General features: G+C 43.9%; 1 protein-coding gene across 6 annotated transcripts; it reads right to left on the reverse strand.

The window, feature by feature from the left end:
- On the reverse strand, positions 1-23,841 carry LOC148025404 (uncharacterized). Of its 6 annotated transcripts, none has more exons than XM_087692524.1 (7): positions 23,351-23,841; positions 22,257-22,492; positions 22,033-22,171; positions 4,242-4,364; positions 4,032-4,137; positions 2,767-2,898; positions 1-316 (listed from the first exon to the last, which is right to left on the reverse strand). In XM_087692524.1, exons 2-6 carry the CDS (start codon positions 22,346-22,348, stop codon positions 2,798-2,800), a joined length of 561 nt encoding a protein of 186 aa, XP_087548650.1. In that variant the 5' UTR covers positions 22,349-22,492; positions 23,351-23,841; the 3' UTR covers positions 1-316; positions 2,767-2,797. The 6 variants fall into 6 exon arrangements, with proteins under 6 accessions (XP_087548650.1, XP_087548649.1, XP_087548648.1 ...); XM_087692523.1 differs by lacking the exons at positions 1-316; positions 2,767-2,898 and adding an exon at positions 2,937-3,618 and having other exon boundaries at positions 22,257-22,375; positions 22,445-22,489; positions 23,351-23,834; XM_087692522.1 differs by lacking the exons at positions 1-316; positions 2,767-2,898 and adding an exon at positions 2,938-3,618 and having other exon boundaries at positions 22,257-22,365; positions 22,445-22,489; positions 23,351-23,834.
- Positions 23,842-25,577: the final 1,736 nt, after the last annotated feature.

Raw genomic sequence — 25,577 nt, forward strand, 5'->3', positions numbered from 1 at the left:
ACTATTCCATCCATGACTAGTAGTAGGTAATCCCATTATAAAATCCATGGAAATGTCAATCCGTTTACCCGTAAGAATAGGTAATGGCTAAAGGAGTTCGGCTAGTAATAAGGTGGAGTCCTTATTTTGTTGGTACTTTAAATACTTGGATACATCAATAATAACTTGATAGAGATAGATACCAGCTCAAAGTATGAATCAAGTTAGTCCACGCTAGACAACAACTACATCCAAATAGCATCAAGAGAGCTCAACCATAACTCAACTAAGTCCCACGATCTCACTGAAGTAAGCTCAACTGCGTAAACCCAAATCTCTGTTCAAATATGAAGTATCAAACTAGTGAGCAAGTAACTCCCACTAGAATAAAATCAAATACCAAATGAATATTGCAAGCTCAAATCACTAACACAAATCACACTAGCTATTATTATATTGCTTATGCTACTGCTGGTTGTAATGAGTTAAAAAGTAATGGATGATAATATCACCCGAAAGATTCCTAACAAGTATAAAGAGACTTGAAAAGAGCTAAATATCAACAATTACCTTAACAAGTTGAAACCATGGATGCCATTGATGAAAAACTAAAGCTTCTAAGGCTAGGCTAAAGTAAAGCTAAAGAGGCAACTACCCGTATCAATGCTCTAATACCAATTAAAGGAAGGAAGCTCAGAGTGAAAGTCCATGAGCCAAAGCAAAAGCTATGGTAGGCCAAGCAAGAGACATGATGTGAAAACTCCAACAATAACAATGTGTAACTAACCTTCCCTCATTTTAACGTCACTTTTAAGAATAAAAAATAAAATGACAATGATAAACACCCATCAACTTCTGTGCGTATATATGTGTGAGTATTATCAGTGTAATAAAACACAAGTGATCAAGCACATGCGCCTTTACCCCCAACACTCATGATAATGTATATTGATATTTAAAATGAACTCATATCCAAGGAGATTGAACGTTCAAAGAGAGTGAAATAAAACTTTAAATGGTCTAAGTTAAGACAAGGCTAACATCCTACCCAATTCATAAATTTAAACACATCAAATACCTAGTCTCAACTTTATAAGGTACAAATAATCCTACACTTTAAGAGAGAGCACCTAAAGGAAACTTCTAAGCTTACAATCAAAGAGCAACCAAAGTCTCGTCGATAACATCTATAAAAATCCTCAACTTCGAAAAAAAGTAAATGGGATGTGAAAAATGCAAAAGCTAATCAAGCTTTTCGTTGTCACGAGCGCAAGATACAATAAGGTTGATTATGAGTGATTGCTAAAGTACAAGTATGACATTACATACATCTAAACACTTTGTAGAATGATGATTAAGCAACAACTAACCAATCCATCAAAGCTATATTATAGCAATATGTTTCTAAAAGCCACCCAATTGGAAAGAGAATTCACCTAGTTTGTACAATAATTTAAAGGATTCATGAATATCTTCATTTGTAAATTGCCTTGAGAATATGAATAGAAATCTATAAAAGACTCACGTGACCTTCAAACCCACTATGACCTTTCTTCCATTATTTTGATGTTTTCATACTAGGTATGCTACTTTACGAGTACTAAATACCTATATTATGCTACCCTTAAGTTCCATGAAAAAAAATTCATTATTTTATTCTCCTAAAGTGGCAATTAACCAAGTGATTGGGAAAGTAACTTGCTCTACATATAGCAATTTTAAGCACTCTTTGAAATAATGGCTAGGCAAAGAGGTAAACAAGTCCCAAAATCACAAGCCACTTACTTCAGCCAACTCAAACCAAGAGACAACCAATTCATTCAAAAGATAGGTGGTTGTATATACAAGAATTCAAAGCATCACTTCAAAAAGCAAGATTTATACAATCTTCCTTTTAAATGCAAATCACATGGAATTCATTAAACATACATGAAACACAATCAAGCTCAATCTAAAAGTGATAGAACTTGAAGTGCTTGAAAAAATCAACAAAGGCTCTAGATTGTCACAAAGATTCCATTTCTATGATGTACAAAGAGCATATTGCAACCCTAGGAAATTGACTTTGTAAAATTGTGACCTTACTATGAGCTAATTTCTGAGGAACAAATTTCAAGTAACCTAAAAGGAGATCAAAATAGTGAAGACGTTTAATGATGCCTACATTACCTAGCCACATAACTTCGATATAACAAGACAATTAAATACAGCAATGATTGGTGCAAAAGTATTTTGTCTAGTTCAATGTTTTTTTGAAGCATGTCATTTTAGGAGAATAAAATAATGAAGAGGTTTGATGATGCCTACATTCCCTAGCCACATAACTTTGGTATAACAAGAAGACCATTAAATACAACAATGATTGGTGCAAAAGTATTTTGTCTAGTTCAACGTTTTTTTGAAGCATATCATTTCCTTGAACAAAAAGATTATTACAATCTCTCTTCAAAATGCAAATCACATCACAAGTCATTAAAGCAGCATAAAGGGCACTACTATTTGTGATACAAATTATGCAAACCTTCAAATACTTAAAAGACAGCCTTGTACTAGGTTATCATCAAGCATCTCAATCCGTCAAAGGTAAGTTATGGTAAAATGCTCAAAAAGTGGATTGATTCCATGTAAACTAAAAGAGACCAATTCCATGTAAACTACAATGCTCAAAAAAGGAACCCTCATAAGATAGGTTGTAAAACACTCAAAAAAAGGACCCATTCCATGTGAACTAAAAGTTGACACCAATACAAACAAAGTTGATGGAATGGAGCTCAGCGAGCCACCAACCTTTTTGGATGAGCTAAAGTTTGGATATAGCCTACATCTTTGTGTGTGTGCTTTCCTCTTCTTCTTCTTGGGTGGGGGGGAGCGCGGAGGATTGGTTCAAAGAATTTTTGAAGCATTCACCATGGCAGCAGCCTTGAAAACAGAGATTATTACAATATTTCTCCAAAATGCAAAACACATCACAAAAAGGAAAGTCACATAAAGCACACTCACATTTGCAATACCAATAATGCAAACCTTCAAATATTTAGCGGCTGGACTTGCTAGGTTATCACCAAGCATCTCAGTCCAATAACAAGACTTATGAAGATAAGTCATCACCCTCATAACTTAGCTTGTAAATTGCTCAGAACAGGTACCAATTCCATGTAAACTAAAAGATTAATTAAATGCAACAGATTTGGTTGATGACATTGAGCTTAAGAAGCCACCAAACTGGCCATATGAAGACGAATGAATAGCCTGGATTGGTACAACAAATGCTTTCTCGAGAAGAAAATTTGGTAGGAAGCACTTATTTAATTTTTTCGACCACAACTTTTAGACACATGTAAGCATTTAACAACATTGCTGCAGCTTCCTGCATTCATCTTTGGAAAAGAAAAAAGAAGAAGGGAGATAGCTGCACTCTTGAGGGAAACTTCAAAGGGCAAGAAACAGATACAAAATCACCAACTGATTGCCATAAAAACATTTAAGCAGCCAGCTCCTTCAGTACTTCTTTACCTTTCCGGGGGAGTAAATTTTTGGGCAAATACATTGGACCTAATGCAGAAAGTATTATTGCCCCTACCCCCAGCAGACCAATCCACCAAGCCTGCAGTGGGATACCAAGTCTAACCTCCTCACACACTGCATTCAAAATGAGATACTTCAGCAATGCAAAGTTTTACTAAAATAAAACCACCAGTTCAAGATCAGCATCAGATCCTCTTGCGCCTATATCCCCAAGAATCTGAACAATCAAACCCCCTCCAATGCTCCAACCCATCCCAGGTCCCTGCTCTAGCAGTATCACACATGGAAAATCACAAGAAAAAGTGCATGCTTGTGTATGAGAAATCAAGCCCTTGTTGCTGAACCACCATGCCATATGAATGCTCTACTTCCACAACCTATCTTAAACCTTCCACCCTATGCAGAACTCCAAAGATGCTATAAAAGGTATCAAAAGGAAACAATATATTAAGGAGAATTCAGCATATGAGCACCAATCCCAAGCTTGAAATGTATGTGTACAAAATTAGCAGGCAAGAAAAGCTTACAGATATTATAGATGACAGTGTCATGATCTTTTGTGTATGGCCTTGCAACTACCCCCTCTGCATCTACTGTAATCAGCACATGAGCTGATGTAGTCCCTTCATTGACCTGCCAGTGGTGTAACCCATATAGACAAAATAAGATATATAATCCATTCCAATAAGTAAGTATTTACCATTGGTTACATCCATAGCAAGCATACAAAGACCAACCTCAGCAGCTGGGCTCTCATCTGCTCTGAACATCAATTTCTCAGTATTCAAGAGTCTCCTTCCTCCTCTGATTGCTGGGAAGGAACCTTGTTTCAAAAGTTCAATTGCGAACTTGGCTGGTATCTAAAGTAATATGCAAGAAAATGCCAAACATTGATAATCACTCTCCTTTCAAGCACCTTTGCATACTCAAAAAACAGTAATGAAGACCACATAAATCCGACACATATACATTGACCTTGAACACTAATCAGTCACCTTTGAGAACTCTCATACTAGGAAAACACAAACAACACCATTCTTCATGGAAGCAGCCAACCCAGCAACCCCTCTTGCACAACCCGAAAAACCTAAAGGACACCTCCACAAGCCGGAACGTTTTCCCTCTTCTAAACCAAATACCACATGGCCTTTTCTTAAGGAAAGTGGCACATGGGATTTGGTGCCTTTACTAGAAGGTAAGAAAGCTATTGGTTGCAAAGGGGTTTACAAGGTGAAGTATAAGTGCAATGGATCAATTGAGTGCTACAAGGCAAGGTTGGTTAGCAAAAAATGCATTAGGAAAAATTTGGACTCACTTTTGGGCCTTTTAAGCTCCTTAGGATTCTAAGGAATATTCCATAAGGACAAACAAGGGTGAGATTGCCATTACAAAACTTTTGAGGTTACTTTTTTTTATCAAGAGGCCATAACTTAAGCATATAAACTCTAACTTTGTCAAACACGGGTACTTTAGAATCCTCTCATCAAGACCTTTCCAATGATATGTTTGTAGATTCATGGTATTGATTATGAGAAGACTTTTACGCTAGTAGCCAAAATGGCTGCTACGAGGGCTATCACATCAATGGTTGCATCAAAGGGTTGGATCATGCATTCAATGGATGTTAAAAATGCCATTTTGCATCAGGAGGTGCAAGACGAAGTTTATGTTGAGCACCCACCTAGTTATGTGGATGATAGTTATCCACATTATATACGTAGGCTTCTTTCCTATGCTCTTGCTTGTACTTGTTTTCCTTAATATCCTTTCTTGTGCTGTGTTTCCTTTCGACTTGAAGCCCAAAATTTCACTTAAAAACAGCATCATGATTGCTTGAGATCTTTTGTCAATAGCGGCATCCAACTTGAATTATGGCAAGGTTTGCAAATTTATCATGGACAGATCTCTCTCTCTTTCTCAATAACTATAAATCTTTACATTATCATGTGCCAGTGCATAAAGGATGCATCAAGATATATAGACATCAGTATATAAGCCTAGCTTTTGGACTCTTAAAAATTGCTACTTTCAAGATTTGCTAGTGTAGAAAACATATTATTGACTCTGTCTGCATGGTGCGACCTTTCAATAGTACTTATTGCTCCTAAAAAGAGGATCACTAAGTGCTGCATCTAAAGGAACAAAAGAAAGGGAACCTGAGCTTATTATTCTCTCTAAGAATGATCATTGTCGGATATTGCATTGGCAAAGGACATAGGCAAGACCTTACAATTTATAATTTCCAAAGGTTACAATGTGAAATTTAAGGGTCAAAGGAGTGCTTAGAGCCTTCATGTGACAGTTTGGGCCCAAGTTTGGACAAGGATATTAAAATTTTAGGTTTAGACTAAATTAGACCACCACTTAAATTTTTATGTTTGGGCAGTCATTAATATTAAAATATCATATTGTATATCAGAAAATTAGCCTGGGACTTTTGCATGGCTTCTTATTTTGGGCTCTACATGCAGATTGGGACAGCCATACTGGGCTGGATTAAGGCTGAGAGAAGCCATTCTGAAGCAAGAGAAGAGCTTCCTATGTATGGAGGCTGAGATATAGCATTGCTACCTACTTTTTCTAGCATTGTGACCAGCAGATGTGAGCATCATGGCACTAGGAACAGCATCATGCTACTGATTTGGATTAGCATTTCGCTGTGTGTCATCTCCTCTCATATTGCTCTCAATGTTTGAAACAAATGAGGACTGAAAACCATCTTCTCTCTCTTTCTCTGGCTGCTGTCATAGACTTGCTGTTTTGGGATTAAATCAGGGTCGATTATCATCTTCTCTCTTTTTGGAAACAATTATGCTGAATAAGGTCTATTTACGGCTGCATGGTGCAGTAAAGACCCCTGTTGGTGGGTAGACATCAGCCCAGGAAGAGATTAGATCAGTTTGTTGTTGTGCTTGGTGCCTGGTAAGTAGCACTTAGGATAGTTTTGTCATGTGAACCTCCACCATTGGTGAAAGCAATAGTTGGCAGAGACCAGGGGCAAGACCAGGGGCAAAGCTAGACTGATTATAAAAGGGCATGCACAAATACATTGTTGTGAGTTTATTGTTTGCTGAATTTCAATTTGCTTCAAACTTTCATGGCTCTATTGCTTGGACATCTAAAATATATAAATGCTTTCACCCAATTAACAGTCGCCCACTTTACCTGAACTTAAAGACACAGAATCAAGAAGAAATACAGGAAGCTAGAATGCTCCTGTTGCCACACAGACACCCTGTTGGCCCCTAAGTTAGGTGCCCCTTGCGGTATTTCTTTATTTTTAAAAAGAGAGAGAGTACAATGGGCTGTCTTTCACCTATTCTGGGTGAAATTTGGCAGCATAACAATACAATTACTGACCCAAAACAAGTTGACCAGGAGGGGAAACTCTGCCCAAATCTGAAACTTCTGGTTGGAGTTCAGAATTGACCATTTCAGTCTCCTGTAATTACTGGTTCAGACCTGTTCTGAAACCTGTTTACAACTCATACTGTTCCATGTACTGTTCAGCCCACTGTAATTACTGGTTCAGACCTGTTCTGACACCTGTTCTCAGCTCATATTGTTCCCTGCACTGTCTGCATCATCTGGGCCAAGTGCCCCTTGATTCTAACATTAATTGGGTTCTAAAATAACCTCTGAACAGTCCAAAATCAAAACTGATTTAATGTTGTTTCAGACACTTGCTTGGTGAGGTTACCACCCTCACCTGTTCTTGCTTGTGGGCAGCAAACAACTGCTCCTGTTCCTAGAGAAAAGAGGCTCTTGCCTCATGCAAAAACAGCATATTCCACACAGCTGTACCTGAATCAAAAGAAAGGCCCTTGACTTTGCAGCATAACCATACTATCAGGGAGAGAAAGAGAGAGAGTAGGAAGCAAGCTCAACCCTCTGTGCATCATAGACAAGGTAGACCAGCTCTCAAGAGCTCTCCATCTGCAGCAATCCATCTCCCCTTTCACAAATGAGCCCCCGACCATCAAAAAACTGCACGCCAGCCCCTCTTTAAAAAGGTAAGTGCACAAATTTGTGCCAAGGGGCAGCACTGGAAGATATTTTCTATTCCAGCCTTCCGGTCTAAAATTCTCCATCCTCGGTGCAGAATTTGACCTCGGCACAGACCAAAAGATTGATCCTCGTGCAAAAACGAAGATAATGACGCGAACAGATTCTGAGGTCCAAAAATAGTAACTCCCTAAATTTTAGGAGTTGCTTCCATTGCATCCCACTAGTCTTCTGACCATCTTTGCAGACTATGGCTACATCCAGATTTGCAATGTAGCTCAACTGAAAGTGAATTTCCACTGATGACCCCACATGGACTAATCTCTTGAAGATTTATCCATCTTCACTTTGAACTAATCTCTTCCAGGCTAGTTCTTCAACACACTTGTCCATATACACTTTCACAAGTCTCTTCCAGACTTGTCAATCTACAGTGCCATCAGTCTCTTCCAGACTTGTACTGGACCTTAACTGTCCAGTCTTGACTCACTAGACATTCCTGTCCGTTTCAAATACTGGCCATGCAACTCAAGCGTTTAGATTTCAAAAGGGATCCTTCCAAAAAGAAAAACCAAATAAAGTATGTAATAAAGAAATCAACAAAAAGGTAATAGTTGTCATAGTCTTGTGACATAATGTCCAAATGCTTTATATGCTTTGTCTCATTCTTTGAGTAGACAATCATGTCATGTGTTTGCTTTCCTTCCCATTGCGCACTCACACATGGTATCACTCACCTTGGTCGGAGCTGGAGTCTTCAAAAAGAAGTAATTGTCCAAAAATCCTTCTAGTTGGGTGTCATCTCCAGATGTTGCAGCCCCTGCATTTTCTCTCTTCTGTGCAGAGTGGCCTGAATTCTGCACTTAAAAGCTGTGTTTGGTACTGGGCATACCTCTATACCATGAGTTTTATGCTTGGGAGCCTCCGTCTCTGCTGGGTGGCACATACAATGGGCTGGACGGCATTAGTTGCTGCCAACTGACCTTCTGTTTTGCACGGATAGTGCATCTTTAACTTTTGTTTTTGTGCAGGCAGTGCTTATCATGCTGCATTTACCACAGGCGGCTGCTGTAGCAGCTAGGCACCGCTCAAATCCTGCTGGACGGCACTTCCTTGGTGCTACTATCATCAAATCTTGTGCTGCAGACTGTGTTTATTCAGGGCAGACATGACATGCAGCTGCATGCCACATGACAAGTACTGTCTGCCCTGTTTGGCCTGCCCGAAACTCTGCCCAGCCTATTGACAACTGCTAAATTGATGCCCATCCAGAACATAATGCAACAGCATAAACTGCCCTGTATATGATTCTGCCCATCTTGGGGATGACCATAAACACCCCCTCTTAGATCCTAGACACAGCATAAGGCTAAGTATATGGAATGCTGACGAAGAATGGCTTGAGGAAGTGCTTTGGTGAACAAATCTACCACATTATCCTCTCTTGCAATACTCCACATGAGTGGTCCCATCCAAGAGCTTCTCACTAATATTGATAGCATGGAAAATGGGATTCCATCCCAATGCTATGTAACTCTCATTATCACATAGAAGTGCAGTAGCTCCTGTCTATGAGCAGCAAAGCTCCTCTAGTAACCTCTGAAGCCAAATGGTCTCACAAGTGGTAGTACAACCTGCTCGATTACCTAGCCTTTGTTGATGAAAGGGCAACTACAGTCGGCTTCTTGTGCTGCTCCAAGAAATTAACGTGTACCTTGAAGAAAATAATAGCCTATAGTTGATCTCCTCTGATCAACATCTCTAGCTCGATTTGAATCCACCCAGCCTCATAACACCAAAGCCGAACCATCTACACCTACTCGATATAATAGGCCAAGGTTGGGGGGGCGCCTTCAAGCAAATCGATTGGAAAGCAGAAATCGATCCAAATATTCAGAAGCCAAATCAACAACTCAACCAATGGTTGATAGCACGAAGCATCCACCAATGGTGAATTTGCATGAGCCATAGCATTCAAATTCAAATCCATGTGAGTAGAAATGGTCTGACACTCCTACATCTCAAAAGTTGTTGAGCTCCTCCACATACCACTCCTAGGAGAGAGATCCCCCTCTCAATATGCCATATCCCATGACCTAGAAAGAAATGAAGAAACCCCATATCCGTCATCCCAAACTTCTTGTGGAGTGTTATCTTAGTCTACTTGACCATTTGGGTATGGTCACTTGTCAAGATGAGATTATCCACATAGAGCACATATACCGCGTGCCCTCCCATTGTCGTATGGATGTACAAATTTGGATCGAATGTAGATCTCCAATATACCCTAACCTTTCTCAAAGGAACGAGTTGCTCTTCTCATTCCAAGCACAAGGAGCCTATTTAAGGTCATAGAGAGCCTTCTTTAACCTGTATACCTTACCATCTAAGGAAAAAAAGTCAAAAGGCTGCTCTACATAGATATTCTCCTTTACATCATCCTTCAAGTTCGTGGACTTGACATTAAACTGATAAACCAATCATCTCCTATGGCTAGCAAGAACAAGTACTGTTCAAATGGTGGTCACACGAGCTATGGGTGCAAAAGTATCATGAAAGTTAACACCTACCCTTTGCGCAAAACCCTTGGCAACCAATCGTGCCTTGTGTTTGTCAAGGAAAACTCGTGGACCATAGACTCTGAATTATCTAATGACAAAGAAAGTGCCACCAGTCAGGCCAAAGAAGGTATCTGGGGTATCGAATGCCCAAAGGTGGCCTCTCGAACCTGAGTAGTCTAAGGATGGGGAAAGGTGAGGCTCAAGCTAATGGAGCATACTGCGGAGCCAAAGTAATAGAGGGTGTCGAACAATCACTATCAATCACTCTCTCTCAAGGGAGCGGACTGTAGAACCGCAAGTTGTCGAGGTGGCATTCCTCAAACCCTAGAAGAAGTAGAAGCAACCTCCATAGCACATTGTAGTGGTCGCAAGGAGGCCATGGCACCAGTCGATCCTCATGTGGCTCAAAAGGGCTTAGTGCGTATCAAACCGTCTTACTGCCTTGAGCATTAAAATTTGAAAGCCGATGCAAAATAAACTATGTGGCCCAAAAGGGAGAGGTGGCACATTGAGTGCCTAGAGCTAGATGCATATACTCCAATGGGATAAGGGGCAAAGATCCATGTCAACAAGCATCAATGGGGGTTCTGATGATGCCAAAAAAGGAGCACCTAGTGGTTTGTCCATCTCCTTGTGGAGAAGTCATAGCACCAGAGTGTCAACCTATAAAGGGAAGGATAGGTGGGAGAGGAAGAGAAGGGTATCTCTATCTCCATATGATGCAATAGAAATAAGGGGGGAAATCAATAGATGATGCCGAACCCGCAACTTGTCTATGCCTTCTCTAACGAATAGGGTCTTTAGCTCTCTGAGCTCCTGCGCTCTTCTGATACCATGTCAAAATAAGCAACAGTGCAAAGAGGCAATAGGGTTTGCGAGAAGTAACACAGAGTGTGCACGGCAAACACTAAGAAAAAAGAGAAACTTAGAAACACAAGAAGAACACAGTGATGATGCACTAAATCATGCTATGAGAAGAAAAGCTGATACAACGGAGCTAAAGCTCAAAAGATAACTGCACAATCCTGTTTGAATCAAGCAACAACACCTATGGGAAATCTGCATAGTGAAGGGAGCGAAACGCAATCCGTCGCACAATGGGCTACCAAAGTAATCACTGGAAGGTGAAGGACAACTATTGAGGGAGCAAACCACGGTCCTCTGATGCCAGGGAATGACTTAGATAGAAAAACGCAAATCCCAAAGTGTCGAAGCTATCAAACGCAAGGAAAGCAGTCCAAATGTTGGCATCAAGTGGATAATGATAACGCCAGGTGATGGAGGATGAACCAAGCTACAAAAACGCAGGTCCCAACAACCTCTATGACAAACAAGTGGCACCACGTGATGGAGAAGGAGCCAGGCTGCAAAAATGCAAGTCCTAGCAGCCCTTGTGATAGATGAATGATGAAAACACCGACGCTCAGTGATGTAGACTGTCACCAAAGGCTAGGATGCTGACGTCAAGCTGGAGATGATGACACTAAGCAAGGAGAAGACCTTCAGACTAAAAATCGCAAGTGAAGGTGGAGCCTAAAGAAGAAGGATATTGATGCCAAGCAAATGATAGTAACACCAAGTGGAAGATGCTCCAAACACAAGGCCTAATACTGGAACAAGGCATCTGAAGCAAAAGAGAAAGGGTGAAGGCAATTAGAGCCACAAACCGCAATGTCCTCTTAAAGGGGTGTAAGGGCAGTGGAAGGGACTGGTGAGAGAAGGGAAGTAGTGGTGGTGACCGAAAAAGATGGTGAAGAATGACTGAAGAGTAGTGGGGTGGTGAAGAATGAATGAACTACCTATTTATAGGGATAAGCTATCTAGGGTGGTGCACCATTGTGTGGGCACCCACTGAAAAAGTGGCCAAATTGTGAACACTAGCTCTTTTTGGAGCTGTCAATGAGAAACCCTAAATGAAGTATATCAACTGAAGAATTGGTTTCTCAACATCACCTGCCCAGTCAGAGTCATTCCATCCAGAAAGAGTAATTCAATCACCATACATGATCCCGTAGAATTGGGTCCCCTGTAAATATTGAAGAACATGCAAGGCTGCCCTCTAGTGATCCTGCGTAGGAGAATTCATAAAAGAAGACAACAAAGCCACCACAAAAGAAACATCCGACTGAGTGTGGATGAGCCAGATAAGGGAGCCAACAAGGCACCTGTAGCGAATAGAGCCAAAATAGCTCAAATGGTAGACATACGAGCCATAAGTGCAAAGGTCTCAAAATAATCCAATCCTACTCTTTGTGCACAACCCTTGGCAACAAGCCTAGCTTTATGCTTGTCCAAGAAACCATCTGTAAGATACTTGGTCTTGTAAACCCACTTCATACCAATCACCCTCCGTTGTCGAGGATACAGAACCAAATCCCAAGTCTGATTTCCCTCGATAGAATCAAGCTCATCCTGCATAGTTTCACACAAAGTGAACTATCCCATTGGGCCTGTAAACAAGTTGATTTGCGTAGACTTATAGTAGTAGTAAAAAAATGGGTAACACCTTCATCCTCCTGTGAGAGTGCGCAACAGAAGAAGAACACGAACACAGAGGAGAGGAGAGAGAAAGCAAAGAATGAAGGAAGAAAGTCTGCACTGACTGAGATGAATGCTGAATACACTGAAATGGACAGAGCAGTCCCTGCACACAGCCCGGAGTGTCAGTGAGGGAACCAGGACAGACTGGAAGCAGTGGCAGCACCAATGCCGGAGACGAAGATGACGGAGGCAGTGCTGAACCTGCAGAGCATAATGCTGGAATGACTGGGGGGGCTGCTATATATAGCCCCCAGGCCAGAAAACTGGCCGACCTGCCAAATCTGGCCGACCGGCCAAATCGACCTGGCCAGATTTGGCCGACCAGCCAGATCTGGCCGACTTTGGCCAGATCTGGCCGACTGCCCAGAAAATGGGCAGACTGCACAAAAAACAGCCCAGTTTGGGCTGTATGACACCCACAGGCTGCTGGCTAACCAGGACAGCCACAAAATGAACTGACAGAGCTCCTCTGTCTCCTGTCAGACTCTGACGGGAGCTCACAACCAGGAGATGACAGACTGAGAATGACAAAGAGCAGGCTAACACCCCCTCTCAACTCCTGGGAGAGTCTGAAGACCCAAGAACCGCATGTGATGAAGCAAAGAAGCCTGAGGCAAAGGCTTCGTAAAGAGATCAGCTGCATTGTCCGCCGTAGGACAATAGACCACCACCAGCTCCGAATCCACGATCCGCTCTCGAACATAGTGATACTGAACCTCAATGTGCTTCGTGCGAGCATGAAACACCGGGTTCTTGGCCAGAGCAAGAGCACTCTGGTTATCCACGCGCAGCTCCGTAGGTCCGGTCTGGGAAAAGCCAATCTCCGCGAGTAAGCGACGGAGCCAAACTGCCTCCATAGCGGTCGAACATAGGGCCCGATACTCAGCCTCTGTAGAAGAAAGTGCCACAATAGGCTGCTTCTTGCTGCTCCAAGAGACAGCACCAGATCCAAGGGTGAAAGCATAACCTGTAGTGGATCGTCTCGAATCCACATCACCTGCCCAATCAGAATCACTCCATCCAGAAAGGGTAATCCCATCGCCATACATGATCCCGAAGGATCGAGTCCCCTGTAAATAGCGAAGAACCCGCAAGGCCGCCTGCCAGTGATCCTGGGTAGGAGTCTGCATAAAAGAAGACAATAAAGCCACCACAAAAGAGATATCCGACCGAGTGTGAAGCAGCCAGATAAGAGAGCCGACAAGGCACCTATAACGGGTGGGATCGGTAAGAGGAACTCCAGCTGTCAAAAGCTTGGACTCGGGGTCCATGGGGCATGAGATAGGCCGACACTCAGCCATATCAAACTCCGAAAGAAGCTCGGAGATGTACCTGTGCTGCGAGATAAAAATGCCCTGTGCCATCTGATAGATCTCCAGGCCTAGAAAGAAGTGAAGGATCCCTAGATCCGTCATGTCAAACTCCTGCTGAAGAATGGACCATGTATGCTCCACCTGCTGAGTGTCACTCCCTGTAATGATAAGATCATCCACATACAAGATAAGAACACCGAAAGAGAACCCACAACCCGTAAGTAGAGGTTGGGATCATAAGCGGAGCGCGCAAAGCCACTCTGTAGAAAGAAGCGGTCAATCCGCTGGTACCAAGTACGAGGAGCCTGCTTTAGGCCATAAAGAGCCTTCTACAGCCTGTAGACATGATCCTCCTTCCCCTGCACAAGAAAACCAGGAGGCTGTGAAACATAAATCTCCTCCTCAAGAACGCCATTCAGAAAAGCAGACTTGACGTCCATCTGATAGACAGGCCAACGGTGGTGAGCAGCAAGAGCCAAAAGAACTCGGATGGTGGACAACCTGGCTGTAGGAGCAAAAGTCTCAAAGTAGTCCAACCCTGCACGCTGTGCAAAACCCTTGGCAACAAGCCTAGCCTTATGCTTGTCCAAGGAGCCATCTGCAAGATACTTGGTCTTAAAGACCCATTTCACACCAATCACCTTCCGTTTCGCGGGACGCGGTACAAGCTTCCACGTATGGTTTCGCTCGATGGAATCGAGCTCAGCCTCCATAGCCTGTCTCCAAATATCCTGTGCAAGAGCCTCCTTCACAGTGGAAGGCTCGGAATCCTGAAGAATCTGTGACATAAGAGCATAGTTCACACATAGTGAACTGTCCCGCTGGGCCTGTAAACGGGCTGATCGACGTGGACCTGTAGAAGAAGCAGGAAAGTGAGTAACACCTGAATCCTGCATGAGCCGGCGATACCATAAAGGAATCCTGAGAGACTCCTGCTGCGGTGAGGGAGACCGGGGGGTCTCCGGAACCTGCAAAGCACCCAAATCGGAGAGGGACTCCCCCTCACCGAGTGAAGGTAGATCCTCCGCATCTGAAGAAGGCTGTATATCCCGTGAAGATCCCGAAGTGGCAGTAGAAGAGCTCGTAGTAGACGGAGGCACATCCACCAAAGGGGAAAGGGAAGCCGAAGGAGGAGGAATAGGGGGGGTGCTAAGGGGCATCTTGGAAGGAAGGGAAGGGAGAGAAGGTGGGGATGGGGGGGGGGGGGGGGGGGGTCCGTCGATGATGAAGAAACATCTGTAATGGAACCATCAATCGGATCCTCAGAGGCCGAAGCCTCATCAAAGATCACATCCCTGCTCACCTCAACCTGCCGCGTCGTCGGGTCGTAGAGCCGATATCCCTTCGTGGTCATACTATAACCAACGAAGATAAGCTTTCTCGACTTAGAGTCGAACTTCATCTTCCTCTTCTTCTTGTCCACATGGACAAAAGCATCGCACCCAAAGATGCGAAAATGGGACACGGAAGGCTTCTTCCCAAAGAAAGCCTCATACGGAGTCATGTCCTGTAACGCCGAAGTCGGAGAGCGGTTGCGAATATGCACCGCTGTAGCCACCGCCTCGCCCCAAAGGAAATGAGGAAGACTCCGATGCTCCAGCATAGATCGGGCCATCTCAAGCATGGTCCGATTCGCACGCTCCACCACACCATTCTCTGATGGTGTGTTCAGATGGGAATACTCCACCCGAATACCATGGTCCTTGCAAAACTGAGAGAAAAGGTGAGAAGTGAACTCGCCACCGTGATCAGCTCGAACGCCACGAACCTTGGAAGTTGTTTGGGTCTCCACAAACACCTGCCACTCACAGAAACGGGAGTACGCCTCGCTCTTGTACTCCAAGAAATAAGGCCACACATAACGACTAAAGTCGTCCACAATCAGCATCAAATACTTGGCCTTCCCAAGGGAGGCCGTGCCCATAGGTCCGCAAAGATCGGTGTGAACCAACTCAAGCGGAGAAGTAGCCCTCCTAGAAGCAACCTACGGGTGAGGCTGCCGGTGCTACTTGCCCCTCAAGCAGCTAGGGCACAAAGTGTGTAGAGGAGGGAAATCAGGAAGTCCCTCTACCATCTTCCTCCTAGAAGCCCGGCGAAGAGAATCGAGGTTCAAATGACCATACCGAGCATGCCAAAGCAGCCCAAGCTCATGGGAAGTCCGCGCAGCCAAGGCTGTGAGCGTATAAAGCCCACCCTCCTGTGTACCTGTCCAAAGAGCATCACCTGTAGAAGCATCCTCCACTGTGACTGCATCCTGAGTAAAAATGACTCGGGTACCTAACTGAGTAAGGCCATGCACAGATAATAGGTTAAAACCCAAATCAGGGACATAGAGAACTTTGGCGGAGGAAGACCGCCTGTCAGAAAACATAGGCAGAGTCCCCACGCCTCGAACAGGAACTGTAGAATTGTCACCAATGGTGACTGTACCCCCTCTGGAACGAAGATCCTGAAGCCAATCCTGACGGAAGGTCATATGTGAAGATGCTCCACTGTCAACGAGCCAAGGCTTCTCCTGTGTGGTAGAAGCTAGGGCAGTGTCCTCCTCAACAAAGACATGCACAAACGCAGATTCTGTTGTGGCTGGGGCCGCCTTCGAGTCCTTCTCCTTAGGCTTCAAATGGGGATACTTCTGCCAACACTTCTCCTCGGGATGAGTGCCCTTTCCACAATGGGGACACTTGGGCTTCTTCTCCTTCGCATCCTTCTTGTCCTCCTCCTTCTTGTCCTTGGCCTTCTCCTTCTTTTGTTTCTTCTTCTTGCCGCCACCTGTGCCGGCCGTAAATGCCTTGGTGGAGCCGCTGGCTCCCACCTCTTTGAGTCGCTCGTCATGCTCCAAGACAAGCGGGGAAAGCTCCTCCCATAGGAGTGTCTCACGGGTCCTCAAAGTGATGAGGCTGGTGTAGAAGACATCATAACGGGGTGATGGCAGCTGAGTCAACAGAATCATCGCCATATCCTCAGACGATATCAGACGACCAAGAGAGGCTAGCTCGCCTCGCATATCCTCCATCTTCGTGATGTGCTCCTTCATGGAAGGAGAACCATCAAGACTGAGCATCCGCAACTTCTTCTCCAGGGAAATCTTGTGGGCAAATGTCTTGTGCTGATACAAAGACGCAAGCTTCGTCCACACTTCCGCCGCGGTCTGTAACCTGTGAACATGTACAAGAACAGAATCATGGAGACTCATAAAAAGAAAGAAACGGGCTCGAGAGTTGAGCCTATCCCATAAGGCTGCACGGTCCATAGAGGTGCCATCGGACGAATCCACGGGGGGACGGTCGATGGGCGAAGAAACAAGCTCCCAAAGGTCAAAGGTATCGAGGATGCAGGCCACCTTGCATGACCATAGGGAGTAGTTGGAACCATCCAACTTATCTTCCTTCGGAAAGGAAGGGAGAATCGGCACCTGAATAGAGGGAATCAAGGAAGGCATCCGCACATCTGAAGCAGTCTTCACTGAAGAAACCTTCGCGGTAGATGGAACCCTCTGAGATGCATGGACTGAAGAAGGATGAGTGCGAGGAGGTTCTTCCCGATGTCGAACTTCACGATAATCCCGCCTCCGCTCAGAGGAATGATGAAAAAGAAGTTCATCCTCTGAGTCGTCAAAGCCTGAAAACTGGTAAGACATCTTCCAATCTGCAAAATACCAAAAAAAAGTTGTGCCGCTGTCGAAATAGGACCAGCAATGTGGTCACCAACCACCAAGACGCAGGCAGAGAGTGCCTACAAACACCTGGATCTGCAAAACGCAAAGATAACTGATGTCGATCACCAGGAAAGAGACCACCAGCACCAAGAAAGAAGTCGCCAGTAGGAATGTGCCGCCTGGAGTGAAAGCGACCAGCAGGACAGCAAAACGCAGCCTGTAGGGAGGTCGCCCAGCAGCAGGAGGGACAGCCTGATGGAAAACGCAGGATTTCTGCGTTGCTGGATGACGTGGCAGCCTCTGCAGACAGTGTGGGCAGCAAAACCCAGGCTGAAAGGCCTCCTGTAGAAGTTGCCTGGCAGTTGTTGATCAGTTTGCAGCAGCGGTAGGGTATCTCACTCCTGAGGGTATGTGCTCCATGCTCTCAATCAGGCGATGATACCATGTGAGAGTGCGCAACGGAAGAAGAACACGAACACAGAGGAGAGGAAAGAGAAAGCAAAGAATGAAGGAAGAAAGTCTGCACTGACTGAGATGAATGCTGAATACACTGAAATGGACAGAGCAGTCCCTGCACGCAGCCCGGAGCGTCAGTGAGGGGACCAAGACAGACTGGAAGCAGTGGCAGCACCAATGCCGGAGACGGAGATGACGGAGGCAGTGCTGAACCTGCAGAGCATAATGCTGGAATGACTGGGGAGGCTGCTATATATAGCCCCCAGGCCAAAAAACTGGCCGACCTGCCAAATCTGGCCAACCAGCCAGATCTGGCCGACTTTGGCCAGATCTGGCCGACTGCCCAGAAAATGGGCAGACTGCACAAAAAACAGCCCAGTTTGGGCTGTATGACACCCACAGGCTGCGGGCTAACCAGGACAGCCACAAAATGAACTGACAGAGCTCCTCTGTCTCCTGTCAGACTCTGACAGGAGCTCACAACCAGGAGATGACAGACTAAGAATGATAAAGAGCAGGCTAACACCTCCATGAGCCATCGAGACCACCGAGGAATGGTGATAGGGTCATCGTGCTATGAGGGAGGCTATGGAGCCTTCGGTACTTGCAAATCACCTATCTGGGAAAGGGGCTCCCCCTCGCTAAGGAAAGATACATCCTCCTCACCTGAAGGAAGCTCCCCAGCTAACGGCGGCTATGCATCCCCACCAAAAGGCTAAGGGAATGCAGAAGGGATAGGGATACTCTCTAAAGAAGTAGAGGAACCTGTCAATGGTGTTAGGGAAGCTACAATACAAAGAGAAGGAGGTGGTGGTGGTGGAGAAGGAGCCGATGACGAAGGAGGGGTGCGGCAAGATAACCTACCACCCCATGTCGAGTAGGTCCCATTGGGCGTCCAAAAAGATAGCCCAAATTTTAAAAACCCCCCCCCGTCTCCAAAAACGCCTTTCCCCCCTCCCCAAAAAACCTCTTCTTTTGAGATGTATAGTCAAAAAATGCATTTTTTGGTGTCTTTTTGCAAGACATGCTTTCAATTTAGTTATTCTCTTACCTCCATTCCACAAATCTTCTTAGCTTAGGTAGTCTTTGTGCCCTCCAATGCTGAAAACGAGTCTTGGTGTCGCATTGAAATCTACTCTTCAAATGCCCATGATCAATCAGCTGTTCTACACTACTCTAATACCATGTCGAAGGGTAGCAAGTACTAAAGCATTTGACTAGACCAAAAGAAAGAAATGAACATGAAGAAGAGAGAGTAAAACATTGAAGACTACAAAGAATGAATGTTGAATGCTGAAGGCAAATATATACAACAAAGTGTTGAAGTATCACCAACTGAAGAGCTCTCTCACTTGCAACAAAACTAATGGGCACACCTGCCTACATAGGCATAAAATAATACAAGAAAGCCAACTATTGCCAAATATGGCCGATTGCACACAAATGAATAAAATAATGCAAAAAATGCGGCGAACAATTGCATGCCACATGGCAAATACCGTCCGCCCTAATTGGCTTGCCCGAAACCCTACCCAACCTATTGGCAACTGCTGAACTATTGCCCAACCTACTCTAGATCTTTATGCAACAACATAAACTGCCCTAAACTGCCATGTACATGCTTGTGCCCATCCTAGGGATGACCATATCTCTAACATCTGCCTACCTAGCATCAAATCACCCCTCCCAGCTCCATTACTCCCCGTCTACACTGTTGCATATCATATTTTGCTGACCAACAGACTGATAGACCCCAAACAGCCAGAGCAACCAATCCTTTCATGTGGTTTTTTGCCGGTTTTCTTGAAGGACATTTAAGGCAAGTGTGGCTTTGGGTTTTTTTTTTCTTTCGGGGGGGGGTGTGCGGGGGTATTGTTTGTGTAGATTAGAACCATTTAGACTATCATAGTAAAAACTGAGACCATGAAGACAGGCATTCACAAGCCGTGATTGTGAGCATCATGGAATGGTTGGTTCCTTCCCAACCACCATCTTATCATTCTCTACCTTCTCAATCTTCTCAAGCAACCTAGTACCAATCCCTACTTAGTAGTTATGGCACCCCCAGTGCAAGTGCCTATCCTAACCTCTCTACCCGCATCTAAGAGGCTAGATGGAATGAACTACCCTCTATGTCCATGCAAAGTTGAGTGCATCCTCGACACCTTTGACCTTAGGGATTTTAGGACAGCCCTCCCCGACCTATTGTGAATCTTTGTGTTTGAACAACCTTGGACTCAGCAACTTTGTGGGATCAGAAAGCCCACTCTTTTCTTTTTTTGAGTTGTGCAAATTCTGTGTGCATGTAAGACGCATCCACACCACTGTGGAAGTCTTGAAGAAAGCGTCGTCTCTCTACTAGATCCAAAAATTTGGGCATCGCATATCCCTCAAGTTGAGGTTGCGACAACTCTTTGTCGCATATTCCCCTACAATGAAGGATCAAATCAACAAGATGGAGAAGATCCAGGATGAGCACACATCCCTTGGTAAGATCGTGTCCTTGAAGAACCTAGCTGTGACACTTCTCTCGCATGTTCTGTCACCAAAATATGATGCGTTCTACATCAGTCTCTTCACCTCTCATATCAAGGATATTCTCACTTAGAAAGAGCTAGTCTCGATGGTGCTTAAGCAGGATGCGCATCGCAAGGGGAGAGATTTTGGCGAAGCTAGTACACATAGCCATGCCTTCACAGTAGCATCTTCACATAAAGCACAAGCTAAGCAAAAGAAAGGGAATAAGAAGTCCAAGAAATCGGTGTTATCTTCAAACTCTAATATAGATTTTTAAGGGGAAGCGTAAATGATATCCCAAGTGTCCTCACTATGGGAAGACCCCACACCCTAAGAAGAAGGGTTGCTCCTTGGTTGGCATTCTTCATCAACAGATTTCATCAACAATGGCTATCCTACCACCCTTGAATCCATTTCATCTCGTTTGGCCTTCTCCAACATCTACAATCTAAGAGGGGATGTTAGCAAACATGTGCCTTGTACAATCACCTCTTCCCTATCAGCCTCAATCTAAGTCAAATGAGAACATTAGGAGCTCTGACATTGTGTTTGTATGTCATTTTATATGTTTTAGACACTTTAGATTAAGGGTACATTAATGCATTTCATTTTGGGCACCATGACCATTTTGGTCAATTGAGCAAATTGAACTAGGCACCCATATTTTGGGTCTCGACACTTATATAACAATTGTGGCCCGAATTTGCCTATTTATAGACAGTCTGCCCCCTCACTCATTCATCCATCATTCAACCATCCCTCCTCATTCTTCTCTCATCCCATTGCTACCATCTAGCGCGCACACGAACACTATATGCTGTGTGTTGGGGTTGACTGTTTTAGCCTTATATCTTTCAGTCATTAGTCAATTTGTTCCTTCTTTCTCCTATGTCTCATTCACCCTCCTCCTCTATTCGTTCCATATTCGCTTTCCTTTCTGTTGTGCACTCTCACAAATACATTAGTAGGAACATATCTTTGTTACATAAAGGAAAGATTCATAAAAGTTTAAGAGCGAGTCATCAATGTTGTATTTAAAGTCTTTTGCCATGGGAACTTCCAATAATAAGGCCTAAGGATCATGTCATTCAACAAAAACTCCATCAAATAGACAACGATGTAGAGTTAGAGAAGCCCAACACAAAGAGATTATGGGTTAAGTGAATGATTAGTTAAAGAAGGGACTGATTCAGCATAGTTTGTTCCCCTTTTGTTTATCACGTTCATTCAAATACCTACTTCAGAGAACGCTTCATTGGTAGACATTATTGGGATTCACTTACCTTGGTGAGGCAAATAATGTCATAGGAGGTTAAGCTAAACTTGAACCTATGAAAAAGTCAAAACCTTACATGGCTGTTGGTAGCATAGCTAGGGTGGGACCATGCTCTCTAGCACCGTAAACTTATAGAAAGGAGGGTAAGAAAGCTCTTCTTCACTCTTTCTATACGATTGAAAGTACAAAAAGGTAGACACATACCGAAGCTGGATAAGAGATCTTGACTTCATATGACTTTGGTAGTTCCAGCCCTTCTAACAGATATACACATTGACCCTTCTGTAAAGCTAGCTGCTCGCCAAAAAGTTCTTCTCCCACTTTCAGCTTTCTAACATCTGATCTGCAAAGCTAGAAAGTTTTTAAAAATCAAGTCATGCTAGTATAATTTTTCCCATACTTACACCAACAATGAGTGGATTACCTACAAGGAATTCAAGATATCATAAGTGTGAAAATCTGTTGCAGTAACAAAGGTGGCTTGCAGAAACATCACCCATAGCATAAACAAAGAACCCATGGTGCACCTTCCAGATTCTATAAAAACCTGTAAGAAGAATATATTCGAGGAAGAAACCAGAAAGCATGGACTTGCACACAATCTTTTCACCTCTACCTTTTCTTGAGGTGTTCCCTCTTTATCCTCTTCTAGCAATCAGCACTGCTGAAAGTGAGAAGAAAGCAGATTATGTCATTGTCTAGTCCAAGGTGCAAGGCATCTAAATATGCATCATAGCAAAGACCTGCCGCAGTAATTTACTAAAAGATGCAGAAGTCTTAATCTTAGCAGGCCATATACAGACAAACACTTGAGCGCTTTTTGCACATGCATACAAATGCAGGACCTGTCAATTATATTGCTCATTGAAATGTAAGAATATCTGCGTACATTATTCAAATAAACCCATGCATTAAATTCAGCTGAACCCCTTAAGTTTCATCTACAGAGAGAGACTGCAAATTACTAAAATCATGTCCTGTGTCAGCACCTGTCCTCGTAGTCAGCCTGAGAAACATTTTTCTAGCTCTTAAACAGGCCCCAAAAACTAATTTTTTAGTTTAGATCGTTCAAGACTTTTCGATAGGTCAAGTGACTAAGAATGTTCTACAAAAGGGGGACTCGGTTGCATTGCTACTCTAATCCCATATCCCTTTCCCTTCATCTTCAACTTCATTGTCAGCTTTCCACCTTCATCATCCGGCTACTCCACACCCTCCTAGTTGCCGCCCATCTTCCAGCTGCTGGTGTTGCCAGCTACCATCTGGATGTTGCCACTCTGCCTGTAAGAGGTGTCGCCCTGCTGTCTACACACTCCTCAAGGCTATGTTTCATTTTCTTCTCCAAGTGTCACAATTCCTTTTGAGACTGTTGGTAGGCTGCACAATGTTGTGCTTATTCAATATTAAACAATTACACGATGCCACACAACTTGTGTATGTCTGAATTCTGTTGAATGTTGATGCTTTGGCTATTTTACAGGCATTTGACGCCTATGTGGCAAAGACCAAAAAGGGCCAAAACCTGTGATTGTTGACTTTGTGATCCCAAAGAGCCAGAAATGTTTGAAGAAGACATGGAACATGAGTCAATTGCTGACCAGAATGTGGAAGCTTCTCGCTCCGATCTCCACACCGGGAACAGTGCTCAGAAAGGCATATACCTGCTAGAAACTCACGACGACATTCAGTAAGTAAGGGTGTTGACAGGGCACCACAGATGACGGAACGTGGCAGAAAGCTGTCGTCCCTGCGGTCTTCCCGGCCTTTTCCTATCTACAAATGCAGCATCGGCGGGACGATGAGGTATTGTCGGGTTTTTCCATGCTCTTCTTGGTGCGGTGAGACGATGATCAGATAGCGGGCCGAGGCGAGACTTGAGTCTCGAGTCTCGAGTCTCGATCACCGCCGGAGTGGCTTTGTTCGTACGAAGCAGTTGGTTCCTTTCACACAGAACGTGATGAGGTCTCTACATATAGTAGGTAGGGAGACGGTTTTATGACAGCTACAGGCCCCTCCGTTTGTCTCGTTGATTATTTGAAGAATTAATGAATTTCTTTTGACGCGGCGTTTTGCGAAGCTCAACCGAGAGTGGGAATTTTTTCTTGGAGCTTGCAAGTTGCTGGGCCAACTGCCAAGCATGAACATTGAGAGAGGGCTTCCAAGTTTTTTTTTTGTAATGCGAGAAATATATTATCAAAAGGTCAAGATAATTACCTAGGATGGAGCGTGGCCACTTAGGCCATAGAACTCAATTTCTTATGAAAAAGTCTAAAAGTCCAATGTTTGGATTTCAAGCTCCAGAGAACAACTAATATCTCAGACTTGATATGAGCTAACAAAGAGTCAAGGTTAACCCTATCCTAGGGTCTAAATAAAACAAAGTTCCTTCTGTACCATATGAACTTGATTACAACCACCAAGACCAAGCTATTTAGTTTCTAGGAGCTTTCGTCCAGCCCCCCTCGGTTTGCAAAAAAGACAGTTGACATACTAAATGTACCTACTAGATTTGCCCCTTTTAACCACCTTTTGACCTTCCTCCAAATCAGAGATACAAAAAGGCAATCCCAAAACATATGCTTTTCTAACTCTGGAGATCTACCACCAAATGAACACAAAGGAGAAACTGATGTGTGCTTGTGATCTATTGCCCTTATAGGACCAAAAGAAAGCTCTCAACAACTTCTCCACTTTTGCCCAGGTTGTCGAGCTAAATGGGAGAATAGACCCTACATAAACAATAGCTGATGTCAAAATGCTCTTGGTAATTGTCAACCTACCTGCAAAGGAGTAGGAGGCATCCATCCATTTTTTTTACTTTTACCTGGAACCTACTTAAAAACCAAGAGAAACGTTGATTGAGAGAGACCCCAACCCCAATGAGGACTCCTAAATATCTCACAATTTCTCCAGGCTTAACTATTTTGAAGCCCTACTATAGATCCATGACTCAGGTTCCCGCCAGCAGAGGACAAACAGTTCAGTTTTCCTCGTGTTAGCCTGCGAGGCCGATAGCTCTGAGAACTCAGAGTAGATCTCTAGTAACTTGCACACTGACTTCCCTTTCAGCCTCAACAATAGAAGCATTATCATTTGCAAAAAACTAGACAGCCATCTGTGATTTGTTGGGAAGAGGGAGGCTTTTAATAGCACCAAATTGTAGAGCCTAATCAATCTTCCTTAGCAAAGGATTAGTAACCAGAGCAAACAACAACGGAGCTAATGGATAGCCCTGCTTGATGGAGGGTTTCAAATCAAAAGGATTAGCAAAGGTGCCAGTAATAGTAATGACAGGGTCAGAGGGCTTACAAGTTGCTAGGCCAATTGCGAAGCATGAACATTGAGACATGGAAGCGCGTGTAACTAGCGCTGGAATGCCAAAACATGGCCCGAGAATTGAAATAGGTTGGGGCCACTTTAAGAACATGACATGAAACCAAGCGATCCCGATTTCCCGCCTTTCTCTCGGTCAGTCCGAAATGTTGATATTTTCAATATTCTAGGTAGTGTTTGTTACAATGGCTGCCACTAAAATGGAGATCATCACCCCCCCTTACCCTAGACATAACCTATAATAACAAACAGGCACTATCGTGTGCAAGTACATTACCCGTTGTGTGTGTGTGTGTGTGTGTGTGTGTGTGTGTGTGTGTGTGTGTGTGTGTGTGTGTGTGCGTGTGTGCGTGCGTGTGTGTGTGTGTGGGTGTGCGTGCGTGCGTGTGTGTGTGGGTGTGTGTGGGCGTGCGTGT

Source organism: Lygodium microphyllum, chromosome 14 (genome assembly GCF_053477565.2).
Source record: "Lygodium microphyllum isolate KBCC chromosome 14, Lygodium_microphyllum_v1.1.10, whole genome shotgun sequence".
Classification (NCBI taxonomy): domain Eukaryota; kingdom Viridiplantae; phylum Streptophyta; class Polypodiopsida; order Schizaeales; family Lygodiaceae; genus Lygodium; species Lygodium microphyllum.

Bases quoted from the DNA above. Each gene is read 5' to 3' on its own strand.
- LOC148025404 (XM_087692523.1), bottom strand. From the start codon at position 22,348: ATGGGTTCTTTGTTTATGCTATGGGTGATGTTTCTGCAAGCCACCTTT. The intron at 4,365-22,032 runs GTATGTGTCTAC...ATATTACTTTAG, and splicing joins AGATCTCTTATCCAGCTTCG to ATACCAGCCAAGTTCGCAAT. The intron at 4,138-4,241 runs GTTGGTCTTTGT...CACCACTGGCAG, and splicing joins ATGAGAGCCCAGCTGCTGAG to GTCAATGAAGGGACTACATC.